The sequence below is a fragment of the Strigops habroptila genome, chromosome 15 (genome assembly GCF_004027225.2).
Source record: "Strigops habroptila isolate Jane chromosome 15, bStrHab1.2.pri, whole genome shotgun sequence".
In the NCBI taxonomy this organism is placed as follows: Eukaryota; Metazoa; Chordata; class Aves; order Psittaciformes; family Psittacidae; genus Strigops; species Strigops habroptila.
This window is the reverse complement of record NC_044291.2, coordinates 3,204,075-3,216,654: the sequence shown is the minus strand read 5'-3', so window position 1 is coordinate 3,216,654 and position 12,580 is coordinate 3,204,075. Positions and strand designations below refer to the sequence as shown.

At 45.4% G+C, this 12,580-nt stretch overlaps 1 protein-coding gene across 4 annotated transcripts in view; it reads left to right on the top strand.

Annotated features, from left to right (window-relative positions):
- The window catches only part of NR6A1 (nuclear receptor subfamily 6 group A member 1), an 85,936-nt gene extending 73,528 nt beyond the window's left edge, over positions 1–12,408 (top strand). For 3 of the 4 annotated variants that reach the window (XM_030507351.1, XM_030507352.1, XM_030507350.1), the window contains exons 8-10: positions 2,436–2,557; positions 4,702–4,854; positions 5,834–12,408. In XM_030507351.1, the coding sequence (XP_030363211.1) occupies positions 2,436–2,557; positions 4,702–4,854; positions 5,834–5,922 (364 nt within the window). In that variant the 3' untranslated portion in view covers positions 5,923–12,408. The remainder of the gene's footprint in view (positions 1–2,435; positions 2,558–4,701; positions 4,855–5,833) is intronic. The other variant, XM_030507353.1, reaches the window with a different exon arrangement.
- The last annotated feature ends 172 nt before the right edge of the window (positions 12,409–12,580 follow it).

Genomic DNA, 12,580 nt, shown 5'->3' with positions numbered 1-12,580 from the left:
ACTCATGGGCTTTCTCAAAGAGCCCCCATTTCCTCTGACATTGATCAGTGATGACTGCAAACAGAAGCTCATTACGTCTCCAAGCTGGCTGAAGAAGTCTCACTGAGCTGCCATAGTCTGGCACTTTGGGGTTAATACTTGTTCTTACTTAGCAAAATGACGGGAGCAATGCTAATGCTTAGGTAGGTGACGAATGAAAGCATAAGATGAGCTCCCCAGCCCCTGTGTTTTAATCACTTCTAACAACTGGCTAAATGTTCTGTTTGTCTGCAAGATCAAATGTTTTCTTTTACTGTGCTGTTTTTCTGGAGATGAATATGAAATGAATAGATTCCTGACCTCCCCCAGCACTCCTGATAGCGCTTCCCTTCCCCCTCCTCCCCAGCTGATCCCGATAACTCTCAGCCAGAAACTTGCCTGGTGTAAACTGCGAGGAGAGGTGTGTGGAGGAGTCAGTCCTCGAGAAGAAATAGGGCTGTGAAAAACAGAACAGCTTTGTTTGAAAGGGGGAGGAAAGTATGCACAGAAAAGTGAGACAGTTGAACTGCAGGAGTGAGAGAAGAGCTCTCCTGGATTTATGAAGTGATGAGTGGCTGGTAAAAATGTGCATGCTCTAAAAACAATTAAACCCAACACACAACTGAGTGGTCTTTGTGCTCATTAACTTCTTGAGCTTTGCAATCTTGCACCTGCAAGATTTTTAATGTCAACTCGAGAGCAAGAAAACTTGTACAACTTTAGATTAGCCGACAAGGCTTTCATCACTTACAATATTACTTTCTTGAAGAAGTGACCTGGAGTTCAGACAGCTTGTTTTCACTTCTCTGAGGTCAAACTCCACCATGCATTTTACAAATAACTTTGAAGTAAACAAACACACATGCCAAAATAAGGTATTCTTCAGTGAAAAAGGTTCTATTTTTGTTCTATTCAAAGATGGCTTTCTGGTTGTGCTCTTATTCTTTGTGCTGTACAATGCCAGAGTGCAGCTGAAGCTTCCCTAAACACTTCTGTCCCACTTCTGAGCATTTTTGCAATATGTGGTGTCTTTGAAACCGGGGGTATTGCTGTGAGATGTGTTTCCAAGAGGCTGTTCTGGCTGTTGGCACGTGTGGGATGGTCCCAGAGCGTGTCTGCGGGCACCGGCAGCTCTCCGCTCCCTCCAGCTCCCCTTACACCATGGCTTTGTCGTGGTGCACACATGGGGCATCACTCTTGAAGCAGGAGCCTGGCATCCCCATCAGCAGGAGGATCTCATTCTGCACCTGCAAAACCTCCATCAGGCAATTTCCCAGGAGATTTTGGGAAGATCTGCATTCCCTGTGCATCAGTGTGTGCTCTCCCGCCCATCTCTCACTGGCTTCCCTTGGAGAGTGTGCACATGGAGGAGAAACACACAGCTTGTTTTCAGCACAGATTCAGAAATGAATTTGGCTCTACCTGGTGAGATACTCCAGGGCTGGTACGGATGGTGGATCCAGATCCCAGCGGAGGATCCCTGACGGTGAACTAGCAGCAGTGCTTTCCTGCTTGGATCTTGATACACATTAATTAAGTGCAATGAATCCTATTTGAGGGGGAAAGTTTAGAAAGAAGCAGCATGTGTTCCTTAGACTGCACAGTTCAACCTTAGGCCATCCCCTGCAGTTCCACTTCCTTTAACACTGGTTATTTGTGGTTTCATGTATATTTGTACTTGTGAGAAGGATCCCAGCCTTCCTACAATATGTCTCACCCCAGAAGCTCTCAGCTGAGGAAAATCAACAAGCCATAATAAAGAGGCTTTGTGGAAGCACAGGATCTCTGTGAGTCACTCCTGGGAATTTTCAGGAGGTGAGCTTCCTCACCTGTCAGATAAATGAAGTGTGTGCCACTGTTGCACATGGGCCAGTGTAATTCCTCAGTGTTCAAAGCAAGGCTATTTCCAGCAGCACTCTACAGATACAGGAAACTGTAGGCACTTTTCCTGTTGGAAATTGTTCTGGGAAGCAGTAACTGTGCAGCAAGAGTCTGGGCTCCGTATTCTTGCAGTGCCATATCACCAGAGCAGCCTGGCAGAGGCACAATCCTCATTGAAATCCAGGGAAATAGAAGTGCAGAGAGGCAGAGCAGTGTGCCTATGAGCACGCAAGCAGTTTGTGCATATTTCTGGCTCCATCAAACCTTTTCCTCTATCAGAGCAGGCTGGTGATGAACTGCATCACCAAGAGATGGTTTTGTGCTAAAATATCTCTCGCAGTTGTGTCTGCTAGAGTAATTTTCCTTCTTACTTCTACTTTAAGAATGGTGCCAGAAGACTTCAGACAGTTTTGATGGCAAATTTTGTTAAGTCTCTTTGAAGATGTTAAAACCTCTGAAGTTATTTTAAAAAGCTTCTTGCCTTTATTGTATGGACTGTGTCCTGTATACATTGATGTGTGATCTCTATCCTCCAGATTCAGTGAAGAGGGGATGGAGGTGATGGAGCGGTTGATCTACCTCTTTCGCAAATTTAACCAGTTGAAGGTCAGCAATGAGGAGTATGCGTGTATGAAAGCCATTAACTTCCTAAATCAAGGTGAGTCTATGAAGAGGAGGTATTGGCCCCACTGGAGAAATTCTGTGAAACAGTCTAAGCAGTCTTTGCTTCCCTGATGAGAAATAAGAGGAAGAGGTCTGAGAGCAGCAAAGAGTCTCGAGCTCTGAAACCTCTGTGTATGTGTTTGCCATCATTCAGACCATACACACGCAGAGCAGGATACTTGGGTACCCACATGAAGAAATCCTGGAAGTGAATGAATTAATTTGCTTAGACAATTTTTATAGCCTTTAAATACAGGGACTAAGCACAGTGAGTGTGTCATTTTACATATGTACCAAGGGTACCAACACCAGGATAAGAACAGATCAGAGAGGCTGGTGAACCATTTCTGGATGAGAGTTGAGTGAGTGATGACCTACCAGCTGCTAACGAACTTTTAATCTAAAAGTATTATTCCTTTAGGTAACTGTTTAGCCAGTTAACTGAATGATATTTTAAAAACAGTTAATTTGCATCACTTTCTTTTCCTGAAGTAAATGTTGGCTGTTTGCATAGCAACCTTTTGAAGATTCCCAACTAGAAAATGATTTTTTCCGAGCTTTTCTGGCTATTTAAAATACTTACCTTCAGGATATATACTTAGGTCACCTAGCTGGCTTCCTACTTTTTAGATGCTACCCCTAATGCTAACTCTTCACAGGGAAAAGTAATCACAAATGAAGTATTTGTGTGCAGGCAATGAATTCAGCCTAAGAAGGGGCTGTTGATTAACCAGGGTATTAAAGCTGGCAGTCCAGGCTGCTGCAAGACCCTGGACATTTCAAAATCCATGCAGAGCAATTCTTCAACATGTGAGAAGATCCTGGTCATTGCCTAACAACTGTAGTGGGCCAGAATAGTTTAGAATAGATTGTGTTTGTTCCTCAGAAGTGCCTGTCCCTGTCTCCACTCTCGCATATCGTCTCAATCCACTGCTTGCTGGTCATTTGTTGTGGTCCAGCGTCAACATTTCTCCATGTTGTAAAAGAAGAAAACTGTTGAGAGGCAAATGCTCAATGGATGGCGTTCAGCTGTAATTTTGGAAATAAATGTCCCCAAAGTCTTTCATACTGTGAAAGATAGTTGCAGTCTGTAAAAATGTGCTGCAGGCTCTCTCCTCCCCCACTCATTTCCAGCAGGAGATAGTGCTGACGCTTCAATCTGTGCTGAGCTGAGGTTCCGGTTTGCTTCCCTGGGCAGTTTCCTGACACTGGATAATACACTTCTCGAGCTGTCTCCATTGTTTTCCAAAATGTATTTTCATTAACTTCCTGTCTTCTTTTATTTTTAGTTGAAGTTTGCAATTTTTTATGTGAAATACCTGAGAATTATTTTTAAAAGTCAGCTTTGGGGCAGTAGATAAATGCCTCTTCCGTCAGATGGTCTTACAATACGAGTCTGCACCAAGGGTCTGCAGCTTCCTTGCTCCATGGCACTGGATCTCTCCCAGGACTCCCAGCAGCGTGCCGATGCTGTTGATCACACTGAGGGGTGGCAGTGGGACTTCCTGCCAGTTTGATAGCTTGGAAATGTCCATTTTTCCTTTCTGTATGTTGCCTGACATTGGCAAAGCTAAATTTAAAAATAAGAAGTTGACAAGTTTATAAAGCTCATATGACATAATTCATAAACAGATGAAACAGGGAGAAATATGATGATACCTTGAATTATAGAGTTGAGTGCTTTCCTCAGCCAGGATGATATAGCTAAAACCAACATGTTTCTGTCTGAGGAAGTATTGCGCTGAATCTGCTGTGAGGACTAAACCTTGACACACAGCTGCTTTACACCAGGCAGATGGGGATTTAAGGTTGCTGGAGCCGTTATCTCCAAAAGTGTTAGTTGAGCTCTGTAGATGAGCAGCTTAAGACATTAGCTGTTCTCATCCTGGCCCTCTGTGGAAGGAAATCCTGTACCCAGGCATAGGTGTAAAGACGCACCCACGATGCAGGTAAGCCAGGAGGGGAGATGGGAATTTTAGTTGTCATCTAACTGGGCAGCCTCTGAAGCAGGGACACAGCTTAGAGTTATAGAAATCAATCTGTCTTTCCTGAAGAAACGGCAATAAGTGTGAGGCTGCCATTCTTCTAGGATGTTTTTGTCATGTTTTCATTCATTGCTCTAATTGTATTCCCTTTCAGACATCAGGGGTTTGACCAATGCATCCCAACTGGAGCAGCTGAATAAGCGGTACTGGTATGTTTGCCAGGACTTCACAGAGTACAAATATCCACACCAGCCAAACCGTTTTCCGGATTTAATGATGTGTTTGCCAGAGATACGATATATTGCAGGTAACTTTCTGAGCTCTTCTCCCATGGGATCATGTACAAGTTATGAAATTTGCTTCTTTTAAAAGAAAATTCATAAAAGTGAAATTCTTGCTGACTTTGGAGGATGTGTGTGTGGGACCTTCTTCTGTCAAAGCTTCTCACCCACCTTTAAGCCTATCTCCCATCACCCCTAGCTCACCCAGCCAGACTGGCTCTTTGCAAGCTGTCCTTGTAATGCTGGCAGATGCAGTGTTACGTTCTGCTCCAAGAAGACATGCCTTGCTCTGACCTGCTGCCCTTTAAGTACTGTGGGGGGTTCTCCTTTTATTTTCTTCCTTTCAATCCCAACTCAGAGGCATTTTGCCTCAAAAGGGTGCAATCCTGGTTTGAGTAGTTATAAGAAACAGAAAGCCCTGAAATGCTGCTTAATTATGGAGCAGATGGTCGAGAGAGCAGTGGGCAGACCCGCAGTGTAACCCCCAGGTTTCAGCTCATCTGGACCTCTGAAATCCACAGGTGAACTTTCAAATGCAGTTGTGTCACTAATTAGATCTACAAGGTCTGGTGTTACTAAAACATTGTTCCTGAATGTTATGGCAAAGGGAGATACTTGCCTCCCTGTGTCAAGGCTCTGTATGCTTCATCCTACTCTGTCGTAATGAACTAGATAATAATCACAGAGTAGCTCTAATAATTTACTCATTGAGATCAACAAGGGACTTTGAGGAGAGACGGGATTTAGTCTTTCCCAGTTTCTATAAATACTGCTCCATTGTGAAGAAATCATTTTGATCTGACTTTGGCCATTTATTTTGCTTTCTATTCAGTAAATAATAAATCCTGTTGTGTCCAAATGAATATCAAATGTCTAATGTAGCGGTAGGATGATTAACTGTTTCTCTGAGAAGTTCAAGGTAAAACTATTGCTAGCCTTGCTGGCTTAGGTGTCTCTGAAATCTGATTCAGGAGTGGCTGCTAATTCTGGTTTTTCTCTTACCAGGAAAAATGGTGAATGTTCCCCTGGAGCAGCTGCCTCTCCTGTTTAAGGCTGTTCTACATTCCTGCAAGACGAGTGTGAGCAAAGAGTGAGCCCAGCTCGGCCCGGCCGGTGCCTTACGCTGTGCCTCGGGCAGGGAGCTGGCTCACCCCGGGAGAGGGGCAAACGTGATCCAGGCAGGAGACAGGGCAGTGGTGTCCCTGCCGTTGTAGCAAGAATCTTTTGTTTGTTTGTTTTTTGTTTTTTTTTTTTTTTAACTCTTTTTCCTATATATTTATTTCACGACAGAGTTGAATGTATGATCTTCAACACGATGCACATGGTTCTGTATGAATGCAGCAGATGCATTCTCCAGCGGTTTACAGAATGTGAAGATGTTTAATGTTACAGTGTTTGTTAGGGTTAGTTCTTTTGTATTTGGGGGCTTGGGACCAAGATGACTAAGACTACCTCAAGGAGAAGATGCTGTTTGTGCACTGCTCTTTCCATGATTTGTATCCAAAAGCGTTTGTCATAGAGAGCAAATGGCCTCACTGCATCGACAGAGCTGTTAGTATCCCAGATGGACGATTTTGGAGAAGTGGGTGTTAGAGAAGTGCCAAGCTTTTTGTCTTTAAATATAATAATAATTTTTAAAAGGCAGGGAGTGGAGAAGAAGGAAAAGTCTGTCTAGCCAGTTGGTTTCTTTTCCCCAGGCAGTTTTCAGGTGCAGGTTTAGCTCCTGCGGTTTCCCTGAATCCTGCCCCAGCGGGATCATAATATTCCCAAGCTGCAAGGGGCTTAGTGCTCCTGTCCTCTCCTGGGAGCTGCAGGAGTGGGTTCTGCCCCAACCCCAGCCTGACCCACTGGCCTCTCACTGTTGCTGCAGCACTTCTCCATTCGACTGAAACTGCGTTGCTGCAGTTCGTAGCAGGCTCCTGGTGTTATACAAAGGTACTCTTGTTGCTAGAGAACTGAAAGTAATTTCTCCTCACTTCCTTAACATTCATTTTAAGTTCACAAAAGCAGGAAAAACCTACTTAGAGAAGAGGCAGGATTGCCCCTTTTAGTGTGTTCCTCCAGGGTGGTATCTGACTACTGAGGAGGCTTCTGCATTGCAGCAGTCCTGAGCAGTCTGTTTCTGGGAACAGTTAATGTACCCTGTGGTTCAGTGTGACCCGAAATGGGGCAAGGGACTCCAGTGTCTGCTGGGATGGCTTTCTCTGCTGGACTCAGGGAATGCATGATCCATACTCATATCCTGCCAGGACTGTTTTGCTGCTTGTGGAATTCCTTCTGCCAGGAAAATGCTATTAATGCAGTACTTGGTAAACTGTTCTGTCCTAGGTGTTGCAAGGCTTGGATTTTCCATCTCGCAACCTCCACACCACTCCCCTGCATGGAGAGCTGGGTTAATGACAACTGGTTAGCTGTTTGAGCAATTGCTAAGTGCTGTTGTTTTCTAAACTTGGGTATTCTTATGAGTAACATCATGGCTTCCAGCTCGTGGTGGTGGTGAGGTTGGATGAGACACCTTGTTCTCATCTCCTTCATTAAGAATTAACGTTCAAAGACTCAGTCACTCTCCTAGGCAGCTGTGTTGCCCTGGCTGGATTTCCTTCCCTGTGTCCTTAGATATGAATCTGATGTAGCAAGAGGGTTCATCAACAAATGTTTGAATGCTATTTTTAAAATACTTTGGGAAACAACTTCTGTTTCTTCAGGGTAAGAGGGACCAGTTGCTACCTTTTTGTCTTGTGCTGACGAAGGCACAAAGTGAGTACTGCTCAGAGGTACTGAAGCTGCTGTGAGATGAATGTGATGGTGAACAGGAGAAAAATCTCAATTCACCAAAGTAGTCTTTCGTTCCCCTTCACCCAGCGGGTGCTCCCTTGGTTGCAGCCCAAGAGATGCTGTGACCCACTGGCTTGGCACATCTCTGGCTTAGTCGGCAGCCGTGGTCTCACCCAGGACTCACGGCGGCAATCCCGCTTGGGCATCTTCCAGCTTGATGGTTTCCCTTTCCTAGAAGTCCACTAGCTGCTCATTTTTCACTATTTAAATAGGATGTTACGGGTAAGAGCTGCTGGGCCCAGCAGCAGTTCAGCTTGACAGAGCTCCACAATCCAAAGGTGGTTCCGTGAATCTCATTTACTTTCTCACTGTCAAATGGGACAAGCAAGTATTTCTCAGGAAAGCCTTCTGCATACATACCTCAAGTGTAAATGGGAAGATGTTAGTATATCTGTTTGTAAGTTAGGAAGTATTTCTCAGCTTTTAAGTTTGATTTCCAAATAGCTTGATATGATCTTTTTATTACGGGTTATCTTCTGGCTCGCTGTTTTATACACTCAAGGAACTGTTACAATTGCATAGGAGTAATTCTATTCTGCAGTTACTGAATTATTATGATCTGTTGGTGAATAAGAGTTTGTTTTAATTAGTGTACATAAAAGTGGTCATCATATTGCCAAATATCGGACAAAAATAATCTATTAGGTATTCTGTGTTTATCCAAAATAGACTCCCAAGACTAATGCTGTACCAACAATGACGAAAACCCCTAAATTCATTTCTGATGATGAATGGACAAGAATGTTCTACTTTCTGTTGTATGAAGCAAATTTTACAAAGGTTGATTGGCAGCAGCATCCGTTTCCAAATAACCCATTTGTTTTAGGGAGTAGAAAAGCCTTGCTAAACTGACAAGTAAGGAAAAAGCTAAAGTATCAAACCAGAATCTAGCTCACCGGACAGTCATTCTTAATATCTTCTGCACCAAGTCCTCTAATGACTTGTATTTTTTAAACAGGGTAAAGTGAATGTGTTGCATTGCAAACTCAGGTATTATGAGAAGGTAGGAATGTAGCTAGAGATGTAGAGACGTTAGGTCAGTCACTAGATGTATTTGTGAATTTGGTTTGAAGGACACCCTGGAAAGGTTGGAATTTTTGTTCCATTCTTCACGTAACATTCAGTTTACAGGGACTCATATTTTATTTGTGCTTAATGCTAGTAGGGGGAAGTTCATTATCTTTGGTATCTATCTGCTCTTGCTTATCTGACCTTCTGTCATAGAGGAATCAATCAACAATAATAGTCTTTGGTAGAATTTTCTGCCATGACAAGTCAATTTTTATCCCCGATTTGAAAGATAAATTGGCTGACTGACCCCCTCCTCTCCTTCATAGCATTTGTGCAGGTGGAAGGCTGAAGAGTTACTTTTAATCCGAACAGAGATTTGGGACATAAATTTGAAGAGCTCAGGCTCACGCATTCAGAAGGGCTTTGCTGAGGTGTCCTAGTTGCTGTTTTACAGGTTGGAGCTGGTCACCCAGTGCAGAGAACAGAGCAGAAACTGGTGCTCCAGCTGATGGGGCTGAGTCCCAGTGCAAGTGGCCAGACTCTGGGACCTGAACAAAAGCTTTTTGAAAGCAACTGAGTTTTCTTCCACTGCCTGCCTTTGGGTCAGGCTGCTGAGTCTTGACCCCACTGTGTGTGTCAGTAGCGAGTCCTTGTCCTCAGCGTGCCCAGCCCCTCGAGAGGGCTGGGGGACAACCAGGGTGCTCAGAGGTGCCAGGTACCCCGAAACTGATGGGCTCTGGGCAGGGCAAAACCGCTGCAGCAGGAGGTAACTCTCCAGCCATTTTGCATGTGCATTAACTACTTTCTAATTGTTAATAATGCGGTCGTGTTCATCATTCTCATCTGCCTGCTAGCCCGCAGAGCTGTGCAGAGCTACTGCATGCTTTGGGTCAGTGGTGTGCAGCTCTGGATCCTTCTGTACCTCAAATCCTGAGCTCCCATCACCCAAACACTAAAGGGGAACATGGTATTTTTAGGGTGATCAGTGCAAAGCAGTCAGTCGCATTGACAACTGCAGGAACACCCGTTTTCCTGGTGTTCTGGTGTTGCTTTGGAGTGAGCCTGTCGGAGCAAGCAGAGCTCTGGGCACTGCAGTGTGTCTGCAGGGCTGCTCTTGCTCCCGGGGGGAGCCCTGGGTGGTTGTGCCCTCACCCTGCTGTTGCCCATAAGGCTCAAGCTCACATCAGTGTCACTCGCTGCCCGTCCCTCCCTCTGCCACACACATCAGATCTTGCTCTTCAGGCCTCTGCACAGAACACAGTCGCCTCAGGTGAAGGAGTTTAAGTCTTGTCCTTCAAACCAACCTTTTTTTAAAAAAACTTGAATTTCTTTTACCTTTACTACATCTTTTTAAATGAAAAAAATGGAAAAAAAAAAAAAGATCTCCTGTGAATGTGCTATTTACCGTTCATTCTTTCTTCTTTCTTGGTTTTGATTTGAAGCTATGAAGCTTGGTGTCTGTGAAAATGTTGTTCTTTCTCAGGATAATAAGCGGCAATCATCCCTGCCACATAAAAGGCAGGAGAAAGGGGGAAACTTGGGGAACTAGTTTAAGTATGAAGCTAATTTTTAAGTTGTAGATGATGTGTAAATCAAGGGTAATACATGGGATGTCAGTATCAAGCTGTGGCGTTTCTCTGGGTTCACGGTGTGTTGTTTGCAATACACAGAAGCTCAGGGATAAGTATTTAAAATGTGACCCAGAGAAACCCTAGTTTTGATGTTGCAACTCTTGCTTCTTTCATGACTTGTTTGGAGGACCCATTAGAAGCTGAATAAAGCCCCATATAGAGATTTTGGGGGGGAAAACTTTTGCTTTGGCATGTGGGAAGTTTGCCTACTGAAGGCTTAGGTGTGCCCTAATGGTTGAAGCATCCCGAAGGAGCACGTTGCTGTTTGGGCTGTTGCAAGGGGAGCTGCAGGGAGAGCAGGTTTTGGTAACTACACGTTTCTGCTGAAGGCACATCAGCTCCCAGGGCTGGGAGAGGTTTGTCTGTATTTCCACATTACCTCATCCTTCTGCCTTATGTGTTTGAGTGCTCGTGGAAAAGGGGAAAATGGGAATTTCTCAGTATGTCCCTGGCAGCCAGTCACAGTGTTTTCTGCGCTCAGTTTGTTGCTTGTGAATTAGAGCATCTTAATTTCCAGTGTGTATAGATTTATCATTATGGATCAGTCAGGTTGTAGATTCAGACTGCTTGAGAAAGGGGCTAAAGTGTGAAACTGGTTCAGTTACAGCTGGTGCCAGCACTGACCGAGAGTCAGGAAAACTTTGCAGGGCTGAAAACCACCTTCCCAGCACTCTCAGTGGTCAGGATCTGCGGATCCGAGTTTCAGCCAGCCCTCCAAAAAGCTGGTGAGGCCAATCCAGGCCATTATATTCCCCTTGAAAAAAATGAAATTGAAAAGAGCTCGTGTACAGCTGACCTCTAACAAGTCTATGAAAGAAGCAACATGGTTCAGTGGAAGAAATGCCCCCAAGGGCAAAAAGAAACAGAAATTGAAACCAGATGACGATCAACCTTAACAAAGCCTTTTGTGATTCATTGTTTTCTTTCAATTTATAAAATGTCTTGTAATAGTTGATAACATTATTGACTCAATTTCCATAACTAAACTACCTCGTGTGACATCCTGTTTATCATCTCAAAGGGATTGTGTGAAAAACAAAATACTGCCAGTGTTTGAAGACCAGGGGGGTGATTGTGGAGTTTTGTTTCCCTTCCCATGGGTTGTGGCTTGGTTCCTATTACTGCCACAGCATTTCAACCTGCTGGTGATGGTTTTGACTTGGACTCCCAGCCCCAAAGAAGGTGTTGGGCTGTGCACACCGTGCTTTCACCTAGCACTGATGTGCCATGGTGGTGACCACTGTCACCACTGCCACAATGAGCCACTGTTCACAGGGCGAGCAGTGTCCTGTGGCTGTATGTGACAGTGAGGCAGTGTCTGTGACACTACAGGGGAAGGCTGAGCTCCAGCGTCCTTCCCAGTGGAGCACAGCTCCTGTCTGCAGCCACAGGGCAGGACGTGGCTCTTGCCGGTTTGGCTTTTGTTAGTGCCCATCAAGCCACTGTTCCAGCTCTGTCCTGGTGCAGACACAATGCAGAGGCTGCATTTGTAGCCTGGACCTTGCAGAGCCCTTGTGTACGTCCTGGGTGTAAGTGTGCTGAAGGAGGAAGCGGGTCCAGTTTGCTGCATGTGCTAGTGTCAGCCCATTGTTGGTTTGTGGGATGTTTCCAAGATGGTTTGGTCCCGGTCTCCGGTTCCTTCCGCTGTTGTTCCAAGTGATGGTTTCTTCCAGTAAAACACTTCATTTTTCCCACAATCCCTTGTGTAAATCAGGGAAGCAGGATGTTGCCTCGGCATGACACACGGTGAACGTTGGCACGCTCAGAGCCAGGGCTGGGGCAGGAGACTGTGTCCGGCCACTGCCACCCTCACCCACAGTGCCCGAGGAGGAGCGGGTCCCATGTGGCACCTCTCGGGAGCAGCCTCCCCGTCACTACACTATGACCAAATGAATGTCTCTGCTGGCACGTCTCGGGCGCGCCGTGGCACAGCCGGTCCCCCTTGTGCAGTGGGACCGGCGCGGGTCAGTGTCAGCCTGACCTGCCCCTGCTCCGCTGCTCTGCTCTGTGACTTGACTACCTGTGGAAATGTGACCAATAAGTGTTGAACGCATGTGTAGCGAGTGTTAGCTGTATGAACTAATAAATGTGAATTGTTCTGCACTGGTGGTGTCTGCTCTTCGCTTGCATCTTCCCCCTTCAGCAGTGTTTGTCGCTTGGTTGGGGAGGCATCATCAGGGTGATGGAGCCCAGCACAGGTCCGGGTGCTGCAGCGCTGCCTTGCCCTGCCTGCTGCTGCCCTGTCATGGAGCAGCCGGGGCTGGAAGCATTTGTG